This window comes from Pelmatolapia mariae, linkage group LG1, assembly GCF_036321145.2.
Source record: "Pelmatolapia mariae isolate MD_Pm_ZW linkage group LG1, Pm_UMD_F_2, whole genome shotgun sequence".
Classification (NCBI taxonomy): Eukaryota; Metazoa; Chordata; class Actinopteri; order Cichliformes; family Cichlidae; genus Pelmatolapia; species Pelmatolapia mariae.
Window position 1 is genome coordinate 27,929,840 of NC_086227.1, and position 21,392 is coordinate 27,951,231.

At 37.8% G+C, this 21,392-nt stretch overlaps 3 protein-coding genes across 4 annotated transcripts; 1 reads left to right on the plus strand and 2 right to left on the minus strand.

Annotated features, from left to right (window-relative positions):
- Positions 1 to 1,382: 1,382 nt before the first annotated feature.
- Positions 1,383 to 9,626, minus strand: LOC134630467 (CDC42 small effector protein 2-A-like). Of its 2 annotated transcripts, none has more exons than XM_063477760.1 (5): positions 9,526 to 9,626; positions 7,196 to 7,440; positions 5,227 to 5,328; positions 5,069 to 5,147; positions 1,383 to 4,031 (listed from the first exon to the last, which is right to left on the minus strand). In XM_063477760.1, the coding sequence occupies exons 2-4, from the start codon at positions 7,247 to 7,249 to the stop codon at positions 5,073 to 5,075; spliced, it is 231 nt and encodes a 76-aa protein (XP_063333830.1). In that variant the 5' UTR covers positions 7,250 to 7,440; positions 9,526 to 9,626; the 3' UTR covers positions 1,383 to 4,031; positions 5,069 to 5,072. The 2 variants fall into 2 exon arrangements, with proteins under 2 accessions (XP_063333830.1, XP_063333840.1); XM_063477770.1 differs by having other exon boundaries at positions 7,196 to 7,437; positions 9,526 to 9,592.
- Positions 9,627 to 9,639: 13 nt separating this feature from the next.
- On the plus strand, positions 9,640 to 12,134 carry nip7 (NIP7 nucleolar pre-rRNA processing protein). The gene is made up of 5 exons (XM_063477747.1): positions 9,640 to 9,784; positions 9,908 to 9,994; positions 10,075 to 10,213; positions 10,986 to 11,126; positions 11,376 to 12,134. The coding sequence occupies exons 1-5, from the start codon at positions 9,729 to 9,731 to the stop codon at positions 11,493 to 11,495; spliced, it is 543 nt and encodes a 180-aa protein (XP_063333817.1). The 5' UTR covers positions 9,640 to 9,728; the 3' UTR covers positions 11,496 to 12,134.
- On the minus strand, positions 11,514 to 21,152 carry LOC134630450 (telomeric repeat-binding factor 2-like). The gene is made up of 14 exons (XM_063477735.1): positions 20,837 to 21,152; positions 20,400 to 20,495; positions 20,134 to 20,261; positions 19,467 to 19,553; positions 18,959 to 19,099; positions 18,607 to 18,731; positions 16,746 to 17,282; positions 16,473 to 16,589; positions 15,552 to 15,725; positions 13,911 to 14,039; positions 13,678 to 13,824; positions 12,795 to 12,874; positions 12,653 to 12,696; positions 11,514 to 12,349 (listed from the first exon to the last, which is right to left on the minus strand). The coding sequence occupies exons 1-14, from the start codon at positions 20,991 to 20,993 to the stop codon at positions 12,191 to 12,193; spliced, it is 2,121 nt and encodes a 706-aa protein (XP_063333805.1). The 5' UTR covers positions 20,994 to 21,152; the 3' UTR covers positions 11,514 to 12,190.
- Between the last annotated feature and the right edge of the window lie 240 nt (positions 21,153 to 21,392).

Sequence of the window (21,392 nt, forward strand, 5' to 3'; positions counted from 1 at the left end):
ATTCAACATAAAAACTAAAATTTCTGAAAACAGAGTTATCTAACTGCTATAACTGGCTAAAACCTAAAAACTTCAAACATATGCTTTTAACAAATACATTAGTGTTTTTAATTTACACGTCTTTTTAACAGAAGACATTCGGGTCTATCACAGCAGAACAAGCAGAGTGCAAATAACACTTCACAAGAGTGCAATAAAAATACCAGACATTGATAAAGTGAATCTGCTATCAAGGATTACTATTAGAGACATTGTATAGTTATTTATGGGCTGCCACAGCAGATCATCTACCTTCTTCACAGTCTATCCCTTACATCCTCTTCTGCCACATCAAACCTCTGCATGTCGACCTGTGCTGTTTCTCTGGATCTTCTCTTTGATTCCTTTTTGCACATACTTGTTTGCTTCTTTGCCTGTTGTATCTAATATAAACCTTGACTTTCTAACTTTAGCTCCAAACCAAGGTCTCCCTCTGATGTGCTTATTTCTAATCTTGTCGATTCCCTTTTCCCATTTCGGGATCACAGAGGGATGGAGTCTATCCTAGTTATCATGGAACCAAATGTGTCATCCACTTTGGACAGATTACACATGGAGACAGAATCATCACCTCTCACATTCAATTAACCAATTACCATTTAACCCAACAAGCATGCCTTGGGACTGCTGGTGTAAGGTGCATGCAGGTGGAAAGAGAACATGCAAAGTCCCTACAGGCAGGCCTCAGCCAGCCATCAGGTTTAGACTGAGAATCTTTAGCTGTGAGGTATGAGTGCTAACCACTGCATCACATATAAAAGTTGATAATTGTTTTAAATATTTATGTATAAATATTTTAAAATTTGGGTAGTTTAACACTTAGAACATTTAATAGAGCAATCGCTGGCTCATTTTGTCTAAACGGTGAAATATCTTTGGCCAACATATGTCAATGTTAAACAAAGCGATAAGAAATAGATAAAAGTGCTACATAAATGTGTGCGTAATTGCGTGAATGAGACTTTGAGTGCTCAAAATTAGTTGCTATGTATCAGTACATGCTTAGTCATAGTCATGACCTCTGACTTTTAGCTCATGCAAGCATCAGGGAATGTCAGCCACTAATCGCCCAACTTATGTTAATAAGGTTCCTCTTTGCGGCATTCAACACTCAAATGTATTAACAATCTAAAAGTATATCCAAGTATGCTCCACGGGCAGTATTTCATTCTGGGGTGAGCACTCTTACTTTATATAAATCTAGTAGAATTTTACAGTAAAATTTCGTATTGTATTAAAAATGTATCGTCTTTGTTACACTGATGCTTTCACTGCTTTCCTCTTAAAAATGAAAAGATTGAATACACATTTGGTGAAACATCAACATATAACATTTATTGGCTTATTCTGAAAATGCAATAAAGGAAAGATGATTTTCCCTCTAAAGTGAGAACTACACATTAGGCAGATTCTGAGGGTGGGCGGGGGGGATTTTGCCAACTACACCTTTCCTGTAATATTATACAGAAATATATGAATCTGAGAAAGCGTGGATCCATCAGTTTTATACATCATGTAATAACAGTGTCATCATAAAATAAGCCCTGTGACAGGAATCCAAACACAAAACTGTTAAGTCACATTCAAACAGTCCACTGGCACAGCCTGCTGGTCACATAATGTACTGCAATCCAAGTATGACTGCACATTCTACAGCATTTATCCCAGAGCTGGAAAAAAACCAAACAAAAAACACAAAACAAAAACGTGTACATGTATGTGGATCCAACTGCACATAGGAATAACTACAGAAACACAGATGTTTGTTACAATGTTTCAACCTGATGAATCTTAAATCTCTCCGGGGTTATGGGCAAAGTACTTGCAAGAAGTCTTAAGGCTGATATAAGAAATTTGACAACATCAATTAAATGTATTCTATGATTTGAAGTACCAACATCAAATGAGACGTTTTCTTTGTACCATAGAAATTTTGACAATAGCACTCATTTAACACCAATCTACATGCTCGACTTAATACATTCAACACATTTTGTCGCTGAAATAGTCAATATGATGTACAAAGAGGACAAACAATGACATTTATTAGGTCCAGGCCTGCTGGTTTGCTCAGCACTTTTGATCTTTCTGCTTAGATTTTTTTTCTTAAGATGGACCCTAATTCAGAAATTTGGACAACACATAACAATTCCAAGGGAAAAAAAAATCAAAAAGACATTCTAGTCTGATCACTGACATAACTGGCAACTAGAATAACCAGGCAATAAGATCTGTTTTTATTTATTTTTCCCCAAATAGGAAAATTATGTGCTTGAAGGTTAAAAACACTGGCAAACTGTGAATAAAGTAATGTCCAAGATGGTCAGGTGGTGTGTTAATACTTTTAGTAATTTTTTTAACAAAATAAGGTTATATGTAGCAATAATTCAAAATAGAAGCAACATAAGCTCAAACACTGCTACAAAGGTGGGTCACATGTGGCTGGAAGTCATAAAGCTGCATTTATCAGCTGTAACAGTCATGGCAGGTCAGTTTAAGAAAAAGGACAGCATCATCTGTGGCAAAATTAATTCTCTTCATCTTAAAAAACAAAAACAAAAAAAAAAACCCAAACAAAAAACAAACAAAACAAAAAAACCCCCACGATGATAGGTAGGTGAACTAGATATGAGAATACTGCCGACTGTAACAAAACCCACTTTTGCTGCAGTGTTTGCGACATTCTGATTACTTCCAAGTTAAGGTCTAAAGTCTACTGTTGGTACACAAACCTTGAAAAAAAAACAAAAAACAAAAACAAATGAACAAACAAAAAACCAAAACAAAAAAACATAGCATTTAAAAACATGAAATTGCAAAAATAAATAAAAGCTCAAACAAAGCATTAAAGCTGGGGGAGACACCATTTTTGGCATACGTAGGCAAAGGCTCCACAGTAACTATTCAGCATATTGTACTTTAATGTGCTCTGCAAGAAACTAGCCTTCTGCACCGCCTCTAAGGTCTTCTATCAATCGAAAAATTTCGCCCACAGTGGAAGACAATCAAGTCTTTTCAATTGGCTGACCTACAAATGTGCCTTCAGATGGTGGACTGATGACAGAAAAATGCACCAACAAGCAAAGGTATCATTAAGTGAAGCTACATAAGAAGCAGTCACGTGGCAAACTTTGGTCAAGCCTATTTGTTCAAGCATCTAGCAAAGAGGAGAAAGGGGATCATTTAAAACGTTGCCTTTTCCAGATTTGTGCCTACTTCAGCTTTAAGCTTCCAAATCGCAAAACAAATAACATGACTTCAGGAAGGCAGATTAGGAAGTTAATAGTTTATTAAAATCCTATATGGTTCAATCTAAATGAGTATAAAAAAAAAACAAACAAACAAAAAAAACAGTTGAAATCAATGCTGAACTCCTAAGCAAGTGTGAGTGTACAATGTATGGTCCAGTGTACTCTACTCATTTCAAGTTTATTACAAAAACAGCAATCTTCAACCCTGAAAGCAACTCAGTATAATGAGTATTTCTCAGAATAAAACTATGAACATGTTGCTTTTTTTTTTTTTTGCCTTGCTACCACTACCTGTCCTTTGATAAACCTCTGAGGATAAAGAAGGAAACTTAATGTTCCAATTTTCCAGCGTGGCCCAGCCACCATGAGGTCCGTTGTCAAATCAAGATAATAAATACAGGCATCCAAATTAGCTTCAACAGCAAGAATCTTTGAAATAAATTTTCCTCATGCATACACACAAGCATACGTCTGTCTGATATTATGAGCTTTCTAAACCCTCTTCCCTACTCTTAAACAGTTTCTCTTTACAGTGCAACAGTATGGCAGCAAATGGATAGCAGTGCTTTCATTAAAAACAAAAAAACAAAAAACAAAAAAGGGAATGGAAAAATAAAAATATATACAACATCAAGGTAAAGCAGTAGTTTCATCTTTTGGTCCTGTGTCCTTTATGGACAGAACTGCTTTTTGAAAATTCTTCCTTATATGAACAACAGTAGTTTCCACAAGACTGAAGAGCTGTTGGAGGAAAAGGTGGAACAAATGTTAGGATTCGAGTTGCTTCTGATTGGAGGTGTACTTTTGTGTCTGTGTGCATTTGTCAGTCCCAAATTTAAAATCTTAGTTTGTTTGGTCAAATTTACAATCATCTGTGTTTTTCCCAGAAAGTATTTGATATCTTTGGGTTCGATCTGTCTTAGCACCTATGACAATACTGTGTGGGAGTGCTTACAACCCCCACCAAAAAAAAAAAAAAAAAAAAACACAAAAAAGCAACCCTGCAGATGTAACAGTTTCTTGGTGTCTTAGGACAGTAGAGAGCTATAATTTTGCTAAAGTAGGGCTAATAAAACAAACAAACAAAACAAAACAGTATAATTCAGTAAAGTCAAGAGAAATAAAATTATATGTAATTTTTATATAATAAAGATTTTTTTTTTTTTTTTTTTTTTTTTTTTTTTTTTTTTTAAATTGACCTTGGCATGATTACACTGTCATTACACTGACAGCTGAGTCACGCTCACAAAGACGGTTTGAGAGGTAATCAGCAAAACAATACCATGCACAGTACAGTGTAAATATGTGCTTCATTGCATTTCTCCCATTTCCTCTCAAAGCCACATAAGGCAAGCCTGCTGTTGTGTGCAGGCTTGATTTGCCATCATTTGTTTTTGACAGTGCATGGGTGGAGTCAACACGGTAACTTTTGAGGTTTACAAGATAGTGTCAAAGTTCTCGTGACTGTTTCCATCACTGACTTATGGCTTGAGCCCCAAGTCTAGAATTTCACACATCCTATATGATATTGATATTTCTAATCTATTATTTAAAAGAACTGGATGAGCTGAACATGGTGTGGAAGACAGAGGAACAAGACAAATACTGCTTTTGCTAAGGAAAAAAAACGAAAATTCACTCAAAAACAAACTTGACCTTTTATAAGTCGGCTCTGGCTGCATGAAAACAAGATGAAGCTGTGCTTGTGTGGCTTTGGGGTAGTGAAAAAATCTGTGGTTAATGTCAGTTTCACTAAGGGATATCAGGACATCTCTCACCTCGTTACAACTGCGAACCTTCAGAACTTGTGTGCGCGTATCCTCCTTTAGATTTCATCTGGGCCTGAACTAGGTCGACCTATAGAAATATATAAATGTTAGCTGGTTGAAAACACGTTTGAAAATTCAGTGAAAACAAGCAAACAAAAACAACTTACTGATGCCAAACCCAGGCCCATGTCCCCTGAGCCTACATGTGTGGTATGAACAAAGTTTGTCGGCTCCCCAATCATGGAGCGATCGATCCTTCGCCGCCGTTTCTGAAAAGTAGCAAAAATCTTTATTTAAATATTAATATCACACGTAGACTTTCCATACTACACACATTAAAGCAAATATTACTATCGCTGGGAACTGAGAAGAGCATGTGTGAATCAGAAACTAAACCCTTGTCAGTTTACTTTTTAAACCTTTGTGTGAAATATAGTGGATCTGCACTGAGACAAAGGTAAAAACTGATCATTTGTGTTATCTTATCTGTTACCAGATAGTTCACTACCAAAGTAATGAAGTTTTACTGAATCTGTTTTGTCAATCCAGTGTTACTAAACCTACAACAGGGAAAAGTTTTGAATTTCTATAATGGACACTGATTAATCACACCCAGTCCAGGCTGGAAAAACTAAACCTATGTGAATGCTTCACTGTAAAGATTCTCAAACTATTCTGTGGGCAAATAAGACAAATGTGGACAAACAAAAAGAAAGCACTCCACATTTTGGCAGGTTTGTTATGTTTAGAGGGAAACAAAAGAGTACTGGCAAACCGACACAAAACACCATCCATAAAAACATGGTGAAGAAAGTACAGTGGGATTTATGGTCGAGCAGAGTGAGCGTGTTAGCTGTCCACTCTGCTCCAGGGCCCGACTCTGTGCTACAAACAGTCTGTGAACAACTGTGGCTCATGTTGTTTTTGGTCTATGAGCCAAACACGAAGAAGAACACAAAAGCTGAAGTGAAACCGAGTATTAAAAACAATGAAAACTGTCACTGCAGTCACTGTCTGTGCTTTTCATATATTATTTTTTGATCTTTGAAGTTTTTACGCAGTTCTCCTATTCCCGTTGAACTCTGCTACTGCTCCCTGCTCTTTTCTGGCCCACTTATCAACCAATCAACATTTGGCAGTTGCATACGTCATCCAATTCCAGCGAGACGCAGTCAGGATCTTGGAGGACTGCACAGCAGTGCTTCTCGCGTGGGTGAAAACCGGTCTCCCCTCTCTGACTGAAAACTGTATGCAGACGGACACATTTGCGAGGCTATAAATCCTGCTTATCTTGAGCTGCTTTTATAGCTCAGGTCCGCGACACCTCGCATTCACAAAGGCAGCAATAAATTCATAACTGCATTACAAAACATTACAGAACGATATCTGGGCAGCAGTCCTTGACCAAAAGGTCATGGCAGATCATATGACAGCACACAAGTAAATAAACAAGAGGGGTTTTTCTTGGTTTGTTTTTTTAAATGAAGAAAACTAGGTTTTGTAGTCTGGGTCTAAAACCAATTTAGATACTGTGGCATGAGCTAGATAGCTTCAACGTTAAGTCAAGATATCCCAGATATAATAACAAATAGTTTTTCAGTGAGGAATGATCCAAATTCCCTCCCAATCACTGTGCCCATCTTATGAGCAGCTACAAGAAACTTCTGATCGAAGTTTTTGTTTCTAAAGTAAATTCTAAACTCAGAAGTTAATTTAAATTTTAAAGCCTTCCATGAGTACAATTACTTGGGGAATTTAATACAAACAGGAAATGTACAAAGGTCTATAGTCTGCATGTTTTTGTCATCAACTCTGAATTAGATGAGCAGTAAACCATATATGGTGAGTAATCGATACATTACTCACGATCATTCCAAAGGACTCAACAACTTAGTCTTGCTGCGGCAGGACAGGGGTTATTATTGTGACATCACACAGTTCCTTATTATAACCAGACTGTCAGACTGTCTGTCTGCCAACAGATAACCTTTAGCAAATATATTTAAAGTGTTTTTTGCCAGGATGTGTTTAACTGGATGAATGCTACTTTGTTAATCTATATTCAAATTAAAAACTTTTAAAAACAAGGCAGCTTAAATTAAATAAATCAGTTCTTCTTGCAAATTTCATACTCACAGGCTGTGGCTGCTCTGCAATGCAGCAACTGAAACAAACCCAGAACTCAGTCATTCTGAGGCCAACGAAGAAGCCGCAGCAGTTTCCTCTCTCTGCTCAGACGTCTCTACGCCCGTCTTCCTGTTCCGTGTTACCAGAGCCACAAACACACGCCGGAAACTGATGACAGACACAGGCCAGTGGCTTCTTGGGGGTAAACCGTTGGCACGAAAAGTCTTGTCCCACTTCAGAGCACCACACACCTGCTGACACGTTAACAAAGGAAAATAAAAAACATGTCAATCAATTGCTGATATATTTTGATGTGTATCAGCAGGTTTCGGCTGCTCATGTTCCCCATAGCTAGTAGTTCCCTGGCCTTACTTTTACGGGAAGTGACTTTTGATTGAAAATAATATTTAAAAATTCCTTTCTTGGAAGCTTGCCACTTTTTGTATGATACCATCTCGCAGTTGATGAAGTAATCTAAGGTTATTTTTAATCATACGAGTAAACTACTGTCAGACACACATACTACATACGAGACATGGTGAAACATGTACGTCAGAAGGTTAAAAACAGAAAGTTAACCAAATAAGTTCACCATATTCAAATGTAACTTCTCTTGTAACAAGTCTTAAGAAAAAGAAATGGGGCCAGAGTGTGGCCTCTATTTCAACAAGCTGTCCAGGGGATCACTGTCACTTTCCCTTTTGTGGTTAATCTCTGGTGGTAAATAACTTACTACCTGAATCTAACCTTGGGCTGTGAGGTTAAACGAACAGCCGGTGTTTCAGTTTTCAGAAGGCTGTTATTAGCTCCGACACCTTGATAAGCTTTCCATTTTAATTAACATCTCTGTGGACTTGAAATCGTCTAGAGGCTTATTTCAATAATAGGGCAGCAGCACAGAAAATGTGGAGCACCATTTGGGAAAATAAATAAAAAATAAAAATAAAACTGCCTTCACTGTACTGTACTTGTTCGAAATATACTTAATTCTATAATGAAGGAAATAAATTTGATTTTGGAAGCACACTGTGGCCATCAATTTGGTGTTGGATGACAATTTTTATTTCAAGATAACAGTATGGTGAATGTTGCTATACTGACAAATATCTTAGGAAAAAAAATAGTAGTTAAAAGGGATAAATGCTGTAAAAAAACTTTTGGGATTATCACTAATCTACTAATTTGTTTACAAGGATCAAAGAAAAATGCAGTTAAACATATATGATCCACAAAGTTATTATAGTTAATTAAAATTGGGTGTATATTTAAGTTTACATTACCTAAAATAATCTTAAAATCATCATCAGTCTTTGTCAAATTTAGTCAAGTGTGTCAACACAACTAGGGTGGGGAGGCGTTGTGTTTTGGATGACTCTCTCAATGTGAGCCAACTCCCTTTACAGAGTGTTGTGTTTGTATTGCAACTCCTGTCCAAATATCAGCCACAAAAGACTAAACTAATACTCAAAATAATTAATACCAAACATAAAAACATTAGAAACAATAAAAAAAATACACTGAAACGAGTAAACAAGTCGAACAAAACGATAAAAAAAACAAAAACCAAAACAGGGTGATATAATCAGACAGTGTTACCACATATTTCGAAATGTCAATCGTTTTTTTGGTCGATGCCTCAGAAAGACACAGTAGAAAGCCTTCTGGCTGTCAAACAAGAGGTGACAGGAGGATCAAATGATCTGCCAAAAGCGAAGTGCTCGCTGACGGAGTGCATTTCCCAGTCTGTAACACTGACTCTGCAGCTGACGCTATGCACCGCTGACACTCAGTGCAACTGAATCCTATTATCAAGAGTCGTAAAATGAGCGCAGACGTGTTTAATGATGATTTTAACCACATCTGACATCCTTTAAGGATTACCAACTCTGCCGGTGATCTTGGATTACTGGAACCTAATCGGTATTTACAAACAAATGAGCGTTATGTAACTTCGCCCCGCTGCGGCAAAGACGCTTTACATGACCAGTCTGAACACAGCTCGCAGCTGGGTGCAGTTCAACACATGTACTGCTGCTGTGCCGGGGCGTCGGCGTTGATTAGAACTGAACTGCTTTAGTAAATCGGAGTGTTAGCTCTATCACATGCTAATACAGCTAGCTCTCCAGCTAACGTTCACGGGCTCGATGATAGCCGCGGGTCTGTGTTTTTTTCCACTGACAGCTAGCTGTCGGAGCTAACTCAGCCCATTTTCGGAAGCTGTGACTTCAGTTGTTAAATTAAAACAAAAGCTGAAACAATTGCTGGTTTTCGCAATTAAAACCAACTACTCTTTCAAGATTTCTTTGTGAATTGTAATTATTTAGTATGAGAAAACTTACCAGATGGCGACCGGTTTACCGGAGGAAAAAAAACACGTCCGTCCAACTGAACGATAAAGGAGGCAAAAAACCAGGAACTGTGATCACTGTTACGTCACACAACTTCCGTTTTAAAGCATTACTGCTTCCGCGTAAACCCACGTTTTTTTCTCACAGGAGACACGTTTATCCGTTGCTAACATTAAGGATTTATAATAGTAAATATGAGGCCGCTAACAGAAGAAGAGACCAAAACGATGTTCGAGAAGTTATCTAAATAGTGAGTGAACGGTTTCTGCGCTGTGTTAGCCTGTAAAGGTTAAAATTATACCAACACGTTCAGCAAGCCCGGTAGCTCACGCTGTGAATGTGTGTATGATCCATGTGTTTTCTCTTGTAACAGCATTGGTGAAAACATAAAACTTCTAGTGGACCGACCAGACGGCGTTTACTGTTTCAGGCTACACCATGACAGAGTCTACTACATGAGGTAATTTTGGTTAATTAACACACATGTTGGGTATCTGTCAGTACATGAAAGGATTAAGGCGTTTGGTTTTCTCTCCACAGTGAGAAAATTCTAAAGCTGGCCACCAACTTTTCCCGGGACAAACTCATGTCAGTAGGTACGTGTTTTGGGAAGTTTACAAAGACCAAGAAGTTCCGCCTGCACATCACAGCCCTGGATTTCCTTGCTCCATATGCAAAGGTGACTATAAACAACACAGCCAAGTCATTCCCTCCTACGAATATACCAAGCGGAGCTTAAATAAGATGTAGGAAACGAAACAATACGGGTATTACTAAAGTCCTCTGTAGTAGAGGCTCATTCTGAATTATGCCACAAGATCATCTTCCAGAAGGGTTTTTGAAAGAGTTACAGCAAAAATGTAAAGTAGTGGAGTGAATATAACCAGTTTTTAGGATTAGAAATTGTTTTTCACCTGCATAAACAGCTGTTTACTATACAGATGGAGAATCAAAATATTCAATCAGAAATAAAATCATTGTTCATTGCTGGGAAACACTGGACATGATTTGCAGGCTCATGTGCAATTCTGTGTGCTATTACAGATTTATTGCATGAAAAATTGTGCTGTACAAAAGTTTGTTTATACTTATAAACAGGCTGTTATTTTTTCCATCTCATTGCATTAGGCTTAACATGCACTATAAAAGATCTTTTTTCAACAAATTGAAGTTCATATGTGAGAAGATTCGTATCTGTGCATACATCTGCCCGTTTCACATCTTAGCTACATGGATACTTTAACTGAATGTATTTTTTTGCTTTTTGAAGACCCTAAATTGCGAGAACCTGTATTAAGTCGTTTATAAATATTATGAGAACAAGGGAGAAGTAGCTGTATGTGTGCTTAGAAATTCTAGGCTTTCTCTTAATTGTTCAAGCTTTTCATCTGTGCTGTCATATTGGACTCATTCATTCATGTATGAATAACTTGAAACTATCATGTATTCAGTTTAAGGTGTGGGTGAAACCTGGAACAGAGCAGTCTTTCCTGTATGGGAACCACGTGCTAAAATCTGGTCTTGGCAGAATTACTGAGAACACGATGCAGTATCAGGGAGTTGTGGTTTACTCCATGGCAGATGTGCCTCTGGTAAGTCCTTTAAAGGTTGCTCTTCTTGTCACACTGTTATGGACAGTATTCACAGTACAACAAAGATACATATTCCTACTGGAAAACAAAGCACATATTATGCAGATGTTTTGTTTTCCTCAGTGCCATGTATTCACAATAGGGTATTGGATAGATCCACTCATGTACTAAAAAGAGGTTAATACCTGATTAACTCAAGGTGATATGACAAAAGGCACTTATAGGCTGGCTGTTTGTCTTAATCTTCAGGGTTTTGGTGTGGCGGCCAAGTCTACGCAAGAGTGTCGGCGAGTGGACCCCATGTCTATTGTTGTGTTCCACCAGGCTGATGTCGGCGAGTTCATAAGAAATGAGGAAACATTAACATAAAGATGCAGCAAACAAGTGGACTGTCAAACTGTTTATTTTTAACAGTAACCCTCACTCAAAGTCAAATGTTCAGCTTTTAGCTGCTAAGTATTTTATAGTGACATGATCTGATCAAAGTTCCTACTTCAAGAGCAGCTGTTATATCTGGAACACTTCCCTACAGTCCAGAGGCTAAAACAAACAATCTGTCTATTGACTCACTTCTGCCATTTGCAGAATTTCCTGGTTTGTCCCCTCCCTGTTGTATTAAATGAGAAGGGTTTTGTTTTTGTGTGTATGTTTTTTGTAACTTGAATCTTGAAATAAATCCACATCTCTGTATCATTTAAATTTAAATGTTTTTTTTTTTAAAGGTATCTGTAGATCTTAGCTATATGGATATTTTGCAGCTTTCATATCTTTAATTAAAGGTCTGTTCTGCTTTTCTGAGATCATAAGACTGAGAGAACATACTGACTTTTAAAGCTAGTCCCATCTGTATATCAATTCAACGAGTGTGTTTGTTATTTAGGGCTGCAGAGATGCTACAATAGTCACTATTTCTGTTATCCCTTCCTCAAAAAGAAACAATCTTTGACCCACAAACATTCAACATTTACTAAATTGTAAAGTGGCTTTTAAAATGATCAGTAACTTGTTAAGGAAACCAAAACAAATGAATGGAGATGGGATAAAATGAAATAGGCTTTGGTGAGTCAGACGATATTTGATTTTTTCATTGTTCTCCACCTGTCCTTCAGGTTGACATTTGTTCGATCTTTGAAGTTGTAATATGCCTTTATCTTGCTCCAGTTGCCCTCTCCAAATTTTTTGACCCCATCTTTTAACTTCTGCGTCTCACTCTCTGTCCATTTCTGCAACACAGTAAAAACATGTCAGTTAGCCATTTGCCACTGTGGGAAGTCTAAAAATGACAGCATTTTAGATCAAGTTGTAATACCAGTGCAAGTGACTGAACATGCAATGGTTTTGATACAGGAACTTAAATTTGTATGATAGCAACAAAAGGCAAAACAGCAAATTACTGTGTGATATTGTACAAGAAGTCCTCCCTATGGACTATTTCACACATTTATGTGACAAAGGCATTTAAATACAAATATCAACAGTAAAGTAATGTGACCAGTTAGCTTTGCAGCATGTTTTGCTATACTTACTCTTTTCCTTTGGCCTGAATTTGAAATGGTGCTCATGTCTGAGCCTTTGTGGGAAGAAAAAAAATAAATACACAAAATTATTTGAACCCCATCATCTAAACTCCATGAATTCAAGTTGAATATTCAATTAACTATTACTTACTTCTCTTTTTGGAGGTAAAATACAATTCTTCGTCGCTCCATACCTCCTTGGTCTCCTTTGCATTATGGTACTTTTGCATCCTGTGAATAAGAGCCAGAGTGTGTTTTTGTTCAGCAAAATGATTAAGCACAACTACAAAAGATAAAAATTAAAAATAATTAGGGCTATTAATCAGATATGCTGGGAGGAATACTCGTGTGTTTGTTTGCACATAATCACATATTTAAATATCTTCAGTTAATGACTAGTGCATATAAAAAAACAATATGAGACATTTACAATTCAAAAACAGTCAACTTTATTCTATATTTATAGAGTAATGTTAAATATTTCTAACCATAAAAAAGTGACTATGACCCGTAGCTCATAAAAATCAGAAATCCACCATTTCAGATTGTTAAAAACAGAAATATCCAGTATATTAATTTCATACTGGGTTTTTATTTAGAAATCAAACACTTGGTTAGGACTCCTTTGCTATGAGTTGCTGCATTAGTGTGGTGTGGCATGAAGGTAATTAGCTTGAGTAACTGCTGAAATGTTATCAAAGCTCAGGTTGCTTTGACAACAGTTTTCAGCTTGTTCTTCAGCTTGCTAAGTCTTGCTGGAAAAGGAAACCAGCATCTCCAGATGGAAGCACAGACTGGTCTAAAATGTCCTGGTAAGAGCCTGCTTTGTGTACTTTGTGCTTAATAGAACACAGCAGACCAATTGCCACCTGCACTAGCAGATGACATGGCACCCTAAATCATAGACTGGAACTTCACACCTTCAAACTAAATCAAAATGTGCACCAATCAAAAGGATAAAGCATTCAAAATGTTACATTTTAACATATTACAGTCCTCTTGTTACTTTCTCAGACTTATTGGTGTTTACTAACCATTCTGAATGGGAATGGACGTTCTTTTGAGCAGGGTCCTTGTGCGGAGTAGAGCTCGTTTGTGGGATGGGGTGAGAAGGGGACTGACTTGGCGAGCTCTCCATTGAAGAGTCTGTAATATGGATGTCATCCGTATCATCTCGATTCCTGTCAAAGTAAATAAAACTGTCAAATATCAAATGATTAATTAATCGTCTAGAGTACCGGTATAAAATACAAGATTCTGTAGTTACACTTGATTGTCCACAGGATCACTGGACAGTTGCTTATGAGGGTTTTGTACTGGAGTTTTCTTGCAGGTCACAGGCTCCTTCGGGTCTTCCTCGCTGTCTGACGATAACCGTATTGACTTTTTAGACTTTCTGCAAGATGAGGAAAAAAGTCAATGATATTCTGTAAAAGGAACGACCTGTTTTGAGTGATTGGTGATTAAAATTATCTTTTACTCTTTATTTCGGAGGTTTAACAGCCAGGTTTTATAAAAAGGAACAGCACAATGTGTACTTGTAGAGAGAAACTTTTAACTGCAAAATGCTACATCAATACTAATGCCTTAAGCTGTTATCTGGTTTAAACTTGTACACTGTGGTTTTAAGTGAGCAGTGTCTGTGTTTCTTCATTGGCTACTAATAATGTCATGAGCTTAAAAGCACTGTATATAAATGTTTCAATAAATAACTTCTTCATAAAAAAAACCCCAAAATATGTGGGGGATACACTGTCATTGCAAAAAGAATCATGCCTTAAACCATGATGTAAATACAGAGATTTAAGAATACGAAACAATACAATAGAAGAAAGATGAGGAAACAAAGACAAACTTATTTTTGATGCAATAAGAGTAAAACAAAAGACATAGTTTTTTGTAGAGGCTGGCTAGACTTTCAATGAGTATGATTAGATCTGGGAAGAGTACAAAGAAGAGTCAATGACGCCACAAAGCTGTTAACCAACTTTAAGTTTATAAATAAATGTATAATCACTTTTGAGAAAATGTACATGAGGCAGCAAGCCAAACTGGAAGACCCAAAGCTTTGAGCATGGAGCGATCAAATTTCTCGAGGTCCCTACAAGCATCCTGCTTGAGTTCTCACGGTCTGAGATTTGCATCATAGCATCTTCTGATGGATTTCTCAGATATCATTGCTTTTTGTTTGTTGTCAATTGAGAACCTTTGGTTGGAGAGCTTTCCTTTGAGGATGGACTCTGACCCTTGACTTTGCAGGGTCAGAGTGCATTTTCCAAGGTGTTCTTCCAGGGATTTCTTTGTTGTCTTCAGTAATCTTAAATGGGTCTCTGATGAAGCTAGTTCTTCCATGTGTTTTTCTTTTTCTGAGCTAATCTTAGTCTTTTGCACGTCTATTCTGTTGGTATTTTTGTTTTTCTTTCTCTCCATTAATTCACACTTTTCTGCTCCATAGTTTGAAATGATTCCATCCAGCCTCTTAAGCTACAATGTATATTAAGACAATTGCTTTGGTGTCATATACATCGTAGGTGAAAATAGTTCATTTTGAAATCTAAAAATCTATAATCGTTTTTCAATGTTTTCAGTTAATGTGCAGCACAGCCCACAGCAAACGTCAGAAAAATAAGTTATTGTTAATGTTCTTCAAAGTACAGAATGGTAGATTTTTAGCTATAAGACATGTCAAGCCTGTATAAAGTGAAGTTGTACATATGGACTTGCCATGCTTGATAAAGTATTTAACAAGTTACAGTGTTCCCCATCTGTAATTTCACTGCTGTTATCTTTGTGGCCAATAAAAAAAAAAAAATCAAAGTAAATCACTTATCTTAGACTCAAGATGAATACTTGAACATATGACGTCTATCTATTCATAGCCAAAACTACTGGTGTTATCTCTACTCACTTCTTTGAATAGGAGTTGTTGCTGAGTTGAGCAGAATCCTTGTGTGGAGTGGAGCTTGTCTGAGGAACAGGGTGCAGAGGGAGCAGACTGGGAGAGACCTTCACTGAAGGCTCTGAGAGCTTCTGTGGTTCTCCTTCACTGTCTGATGACGACTGTTTTGACTTGTTGATGTTTCTGTTAGACAAGAGTTAGACTGTTAGACTGTTATCTTCAAAATGTAACATTTGCTTTGACTGGAGATCTGAAAGATACTACACTGTTTATCTGTAGTGTTTAATATCTGTGTTTTTAAGCACCTAAGTAATAAAACAAAGAGTAATTTTAATAAAAAAAACGATTACTATTAACTAAATGACATCGTCAAATACACAAAAGCGTAATTTGAATTCTCTTTGAGAGTGAGTCCTGTTCACTTGCACTGAACCCCCAAATTAGAGAGGAGGGGGAAACAAAAGAGAGTGAGGATAGTTTAGAGTTCTGAGCTTCATGTCTCATGTGTTTTACTACACGCTGTCGGTTCTGAGTTACATAAATTTCATGAGGCTCTGTGCTGACATCCATATGCCTGCCAATGATTTGTGACTGTCTGGACATGTCTGTGAAAACAACACATTAAAGAACATCAACTACGCACACACCCTTTAGTCAGACTTCAAAGAACTAAAACAGGAATGACTATTCATTCATTGTGTGGACAGTTGTCTGAGTCACCGTGCGCAACCGAGTATAATAGCTGCTTTAACTAGTTTATTGTTAAGTGTAAGCTGACCTGAGTAACTTTTATTAGCATTAATATTGAGCGAGCTTAAAACAAGGAGACACAGTAAATAATTACAAACAAACTGACAATACATGAATGCATCCTTTGCTCTAATGACGGTGAAGGCTTTCTGGTTATTGTTAAGAGTTCTAATATTTTACCTGCTGGGTGAACTACTGGACTGGTTATGACGTTTCACACTAACTGCCGTGCTGGCCACAGAATGAGGAGAGTCCTCCTCACTCTCTGCTGACAACTCGGCAAAACTAGTTGAAACTCTGTAAACAAACAAAAAAAAAAGGTTTAATGCCATACACTGATTAAACAATACTAAAAGTAACCTGCTTAAACTGAAATGCAAAACCTTACAACCTTGTAAGAAAATAGTGCCTACTAATCATTTTCCTGGAAAAGAAAAAAACAAATATAAGTACCTGCTGTTAATTCTGCTGGTCCTTCTGTGGCGTTTTGGTGCTGGTATGGAAACTTCTTGGTCAGTAACTGGGCACTGTGAGTCTCTTTTATCTGACAGAGCCAGTGTCTGTGGTGCCTCTTCTAATCTGGCCTCAGTCTCTAGTTCCTCTGAAACCTTTGAGCACTGTGAACTTGCCTGACTATCTGGTTCCATCACCAGTCGCGACAGAGTGTAAAGCTGTCTGTTCCATGGCACAGAAGTTGTCTTTGAGAGTGAACTTTCCTGAGTTTGAGGAACAGCATCTGCTTGTGGTGGTTGGTCTGCTGGTGAAGCTTCCATGGGGCTGCCTGAGTCTCTCTGAAATAACACTTCCTGCTCCAAGTCCAAATTGGTGTCCATTTTAGGATCAGGTGAGAGTTGCAGACACATATGCTCGCTTTCCTGGTCCTCTGTCTCCACTTCTCCCTCCAGCTGAGAAAACGTTCTCTCATTTAATCCTGTAGCCAAGGCTTTGTAGGCTGCTTCTAGCCTGGTCCTCTGGATAGTTGAATGCTTGCTGGAAATTAAGATGTAGACAAGGAAAAAGGGCTGAAAAGGGATGTCTCGCCACATATTTAACATATTCACACTCACTGGCCAATTTAATCGGTACACCTGTTCACAAGCTTGTTAATGATAACATCTAGTCAGCCAGTCACATGATAGCACAGAGCATTTAGGCATGTAGACATGGTCAAGACAACCTGCTAAAGTTCAGAGGAAAATGGGCAGATTGCTTTGAGCCAACAGGGGGTAAACAGTAACCACTCAGTACAACCAATGTATGGAGAAAAGCATGTCTGAACGCGTAACACATGTGATGATAGTGTAGTGGTGTGGGGGAATATTTTTTGCTGGCACACTTTGTGCCCCGTAGTACCAGCTGAACATTGTTTAAATGCCACAGGCTTCCTGAGTACTGTTGCTGGTCCTGTCCATCTCTTTATGGCCCAAATGTACACTCTGACGGCCGCCTCCAGCAGTATAACATGCTCTGTTACAAGGCTCACATCATTTCAAACTGGTTCTTTGTACATGTCAACGCATTCACTGTACTCAAGTGGCCACCAGAGAGCAGATTATTATTGAAAACAATTTAGGATTATATTGATTTATTTTGTGTATTTTTAAAGTTAAGGGGACCTAATTGCTTCTAAACCTTTTATGGTTTGGTGAATCCAGTACTCCTGAAAATATCATAAAAAACAACAATAAATAACAAAAAAGTGGAAATCTGTGTTGGATTTCCAAGTTGCAACCATTCTCAACTGCTATTATGCTGCCCAGCATTGACAACCACCGCCTCTGTTCAAAGATGGTCGCTCGAACAGAGCGACCATCAACAGAGCGCCGCTCGAACAGAGGCGGTGGTTTACGACACCAACTGTCTGCCATCTATAATCCAGTTTTGAGTTCCCTCCCCAGACGCCTTAACGCCCACTCACATCCTGGGCCATCTGACCTCAGGAATTCACATGACAAGGTGGGGCCAGGTTTCACAATGAGCTCACCCGAAACCCTGGCTGATTAGGTCCCACACCCGCTTTCACACCTTGGCTCATGTGATTAGAGGATCACCAGGGGGTCCTTTGTCCCTCTTTGGGGGGATATTCCCACTGGGTTTAAATCTGGGACTCTCGGCCATTTGACCTTAGAACTGAAGAAGCTTCTCGGATGAGAGGTGAAACGTCTTCAAGCAACTTAAAGAAGTCCAGACGCTTTTCTTTGCAAACTCCTTTGACTACGATGACCTGGATGACTGAGAACCTTCACAGACATCTTGCGAATTTGTTATTTTAATTAGCTTTGATCAGATCACCTGAGAGGGAGAGATATCTTACCATGGTACAGACTGGACCATGTTTATTTGTGGACTTGAAGAGGGGACCGGTTGGGCTTGCTCATCAGCTCTAGCTGCACTGCTGTCTTGTTCCTTATTCTTTTCCTGAATAAGCTGATTTGCAGCCTGGTAGAATTACACAAAAATATACACTTTTATATAGTGTAAGTGTAAAGACTTTTATGTTACAGACAAATCCACAATGTTTTATTAATTGTTTTTCAACAGAATAAACAAAAGTCACAGGCAAGCATTTCCTACTGATCACAAAGTAGAAACAAACAACCAAAAAAGAAACCAAAAAGACCCCCAAACAAACTACAAAGCCTTTATCTTAAGTATAACATTCATACCTTTTGGAGAAAGGGAACGCTTGATGGGCAGAGCCTTTCACAAAAAGCCAGCATCTCCATTTTGAACCGTGCAAAGTTGATTTGCTCAATTACTTCATGCTTTTTATTTTTCTTGCTGATGAGACCCATGAAAAGCATGCTCTACACAGAACACAAATATTTCAGTAATGTAAGACACTACATGGACACCTAAAAAAACTTCATGAATCACCATCAATAATTTAGTATAATAATCTGTTGGTGTTTACAGTTAAAGCTAAAAAGCTGTCAAAAATATGGTTTCATTTCTGTATGACAGAAATGCATACCCCCCCCCCCCAAATCTTCCACAAGCATGATTTAACCAAGTACCCCTACTCTTATTGCTTTTACACAGCATTTTTATAACTATTAATTCATTTTAATACTATAAATAATGTCAAAATGGCAATCAATGTGAATAGAGTTACCAAGACAAAGCAATCAAAGAATATTGCTTAAGGAAAAATGTTTTAATCAGTGAACTCACCCTGCCATCCATCTTCTTGATGAAGTGTTTGTTCAGTACCTTTCCTGCTTTCTCAAATTTGCCATTCTTAATAGAAAGCATTATAATCTAAAGACAGAAATAAATAACTTGTTGAAAAAAACCTGATTAATGTCATGATGCATGCTCAATCATCCAGGTAAGTAAATTCCAAAAGGTTGATTCTGTTCACCTGGACGTAGTGTTTTCAATGGGAGAAACGTTCCGTCACTCATCCAAGTGACTTCTACAGTCTCAGCTACTGCAGATTTCCCCAACCTTATAAACAGTACATTTGCACAATAGCTGAAACCAGCCCACTGAATGAACAATGGGCTGTGAGTTACTTGGATGAGTGATGAAATGTTTCTCCCACTGAAAATGCTACATCCAGATGAACAGAATCAACATTTTGGGAAACCTGATTAATAATTGTAAAAACATGAATTTAGTTCAGACTTAGTAAGCTCATGTATTCATCCTTTGCCCCCCCCCCCCAAAAAAAAGATGTGTACACACACTTGCCCATGCATTTACACCATCAAGTTAGCAGCATAATAATTTCATTTACAGTCTCTGATTAAACAAAATAGTGTGTCTGTATGTTTTTGTGAAAGGGAATGCAAAAACCAATCGTGTGATTAAAAAAAACAATAAGGAAAATGCTTACCATTTCTTTAATTGAAGTGCATACGTTCTTGTAATCCTGTTGTGGGATACTGAACTCCTGGCTCATACTTTCCAGCAATATTAGGGCTGATTCCAGAGGACATACCGACTGAGAAGACGTGTCTGCAGCTGGGAGATAAAAAAACAAACAAACAAACCCCCCCCAAAAAACAGGTTCATTTTAGTGTTTATTCACAATGCAAAAGAAGCACTACCATGAATCAGACTGACAGATGTGTGATAATGAATGGTCAATGTTGATCTCACCAAGTTTGTCACCTTCATTTATCCGGCAAAGAAACCGCCACGCTTGAATCTTTTGTGGCATGAAGTCAATGGGCCCATAAGGACGAACCAAGACACCTGTAAGAAAACAATCAAAATGCTAAAAAAAAAATGCATATTTATCACAAAATAAATAAATAAATACACCGTGTTACTAGATATACTTTTTTGATGAAACAAGTAGTAGCAAAATCTACAATAAAAACAAGATTGATAAAAATGTAACATAAATGACACAAACCAGTTGGAAATGCAACCACGAACCTACATCACTATTAGTCCAGCACACGAACCGTGACACTTTGACATATATAGAGCACTTCTTCACTTTTCAAGGATAACAAGCTTGCAAAAAATAGTTCTGGTAATCCCAGAGATACGTAGACTAGTCAAAACATGGTAAACTGATTGTTACTTACTGTCGAGTACATCTGTGATGGCACAGAAATCCTCATATTGTTCCTTTTTAAATAACTCTAGCGCCAAAAACAAATAATAATCCACTACCCAGCGGTTCACCACGGATTCAGTATCAAATTGGCGACTGTTTACGTTTTCTTTTGCCGCCATATTCATAGGGAGTGATGGGTTATTAATCTCCGGGTTTAGCTTGTCAGGTGGTGCTTCATTCCAATTCTTTAGAGGCAGAATCCAGCAAAAGCGTAGAAAAAGACAAAACAAAGCACACACCACATACAAAAACAGACAAAACGTTCATATTGGACAAACGTCCAACGGAAGACTTCTTCTTTTACTTCTAAATTTTATGGGTGGTTGGCAAACAGCTGAATGGTGCATTACCGCCTCCAACTGGTATGGAGTGTGGACGGAACGTCACACCCCCCTTTCAAATCCTCTTTTAAAAACCGGAATAAGGCCTGATAACTTTCACGAGACCTTTTCAAATAAATCAATAAGATCTAGTTTCATTTTCATATTACTGAGGTTTGGGGTCAGCTGACTTCTCTCCACCTG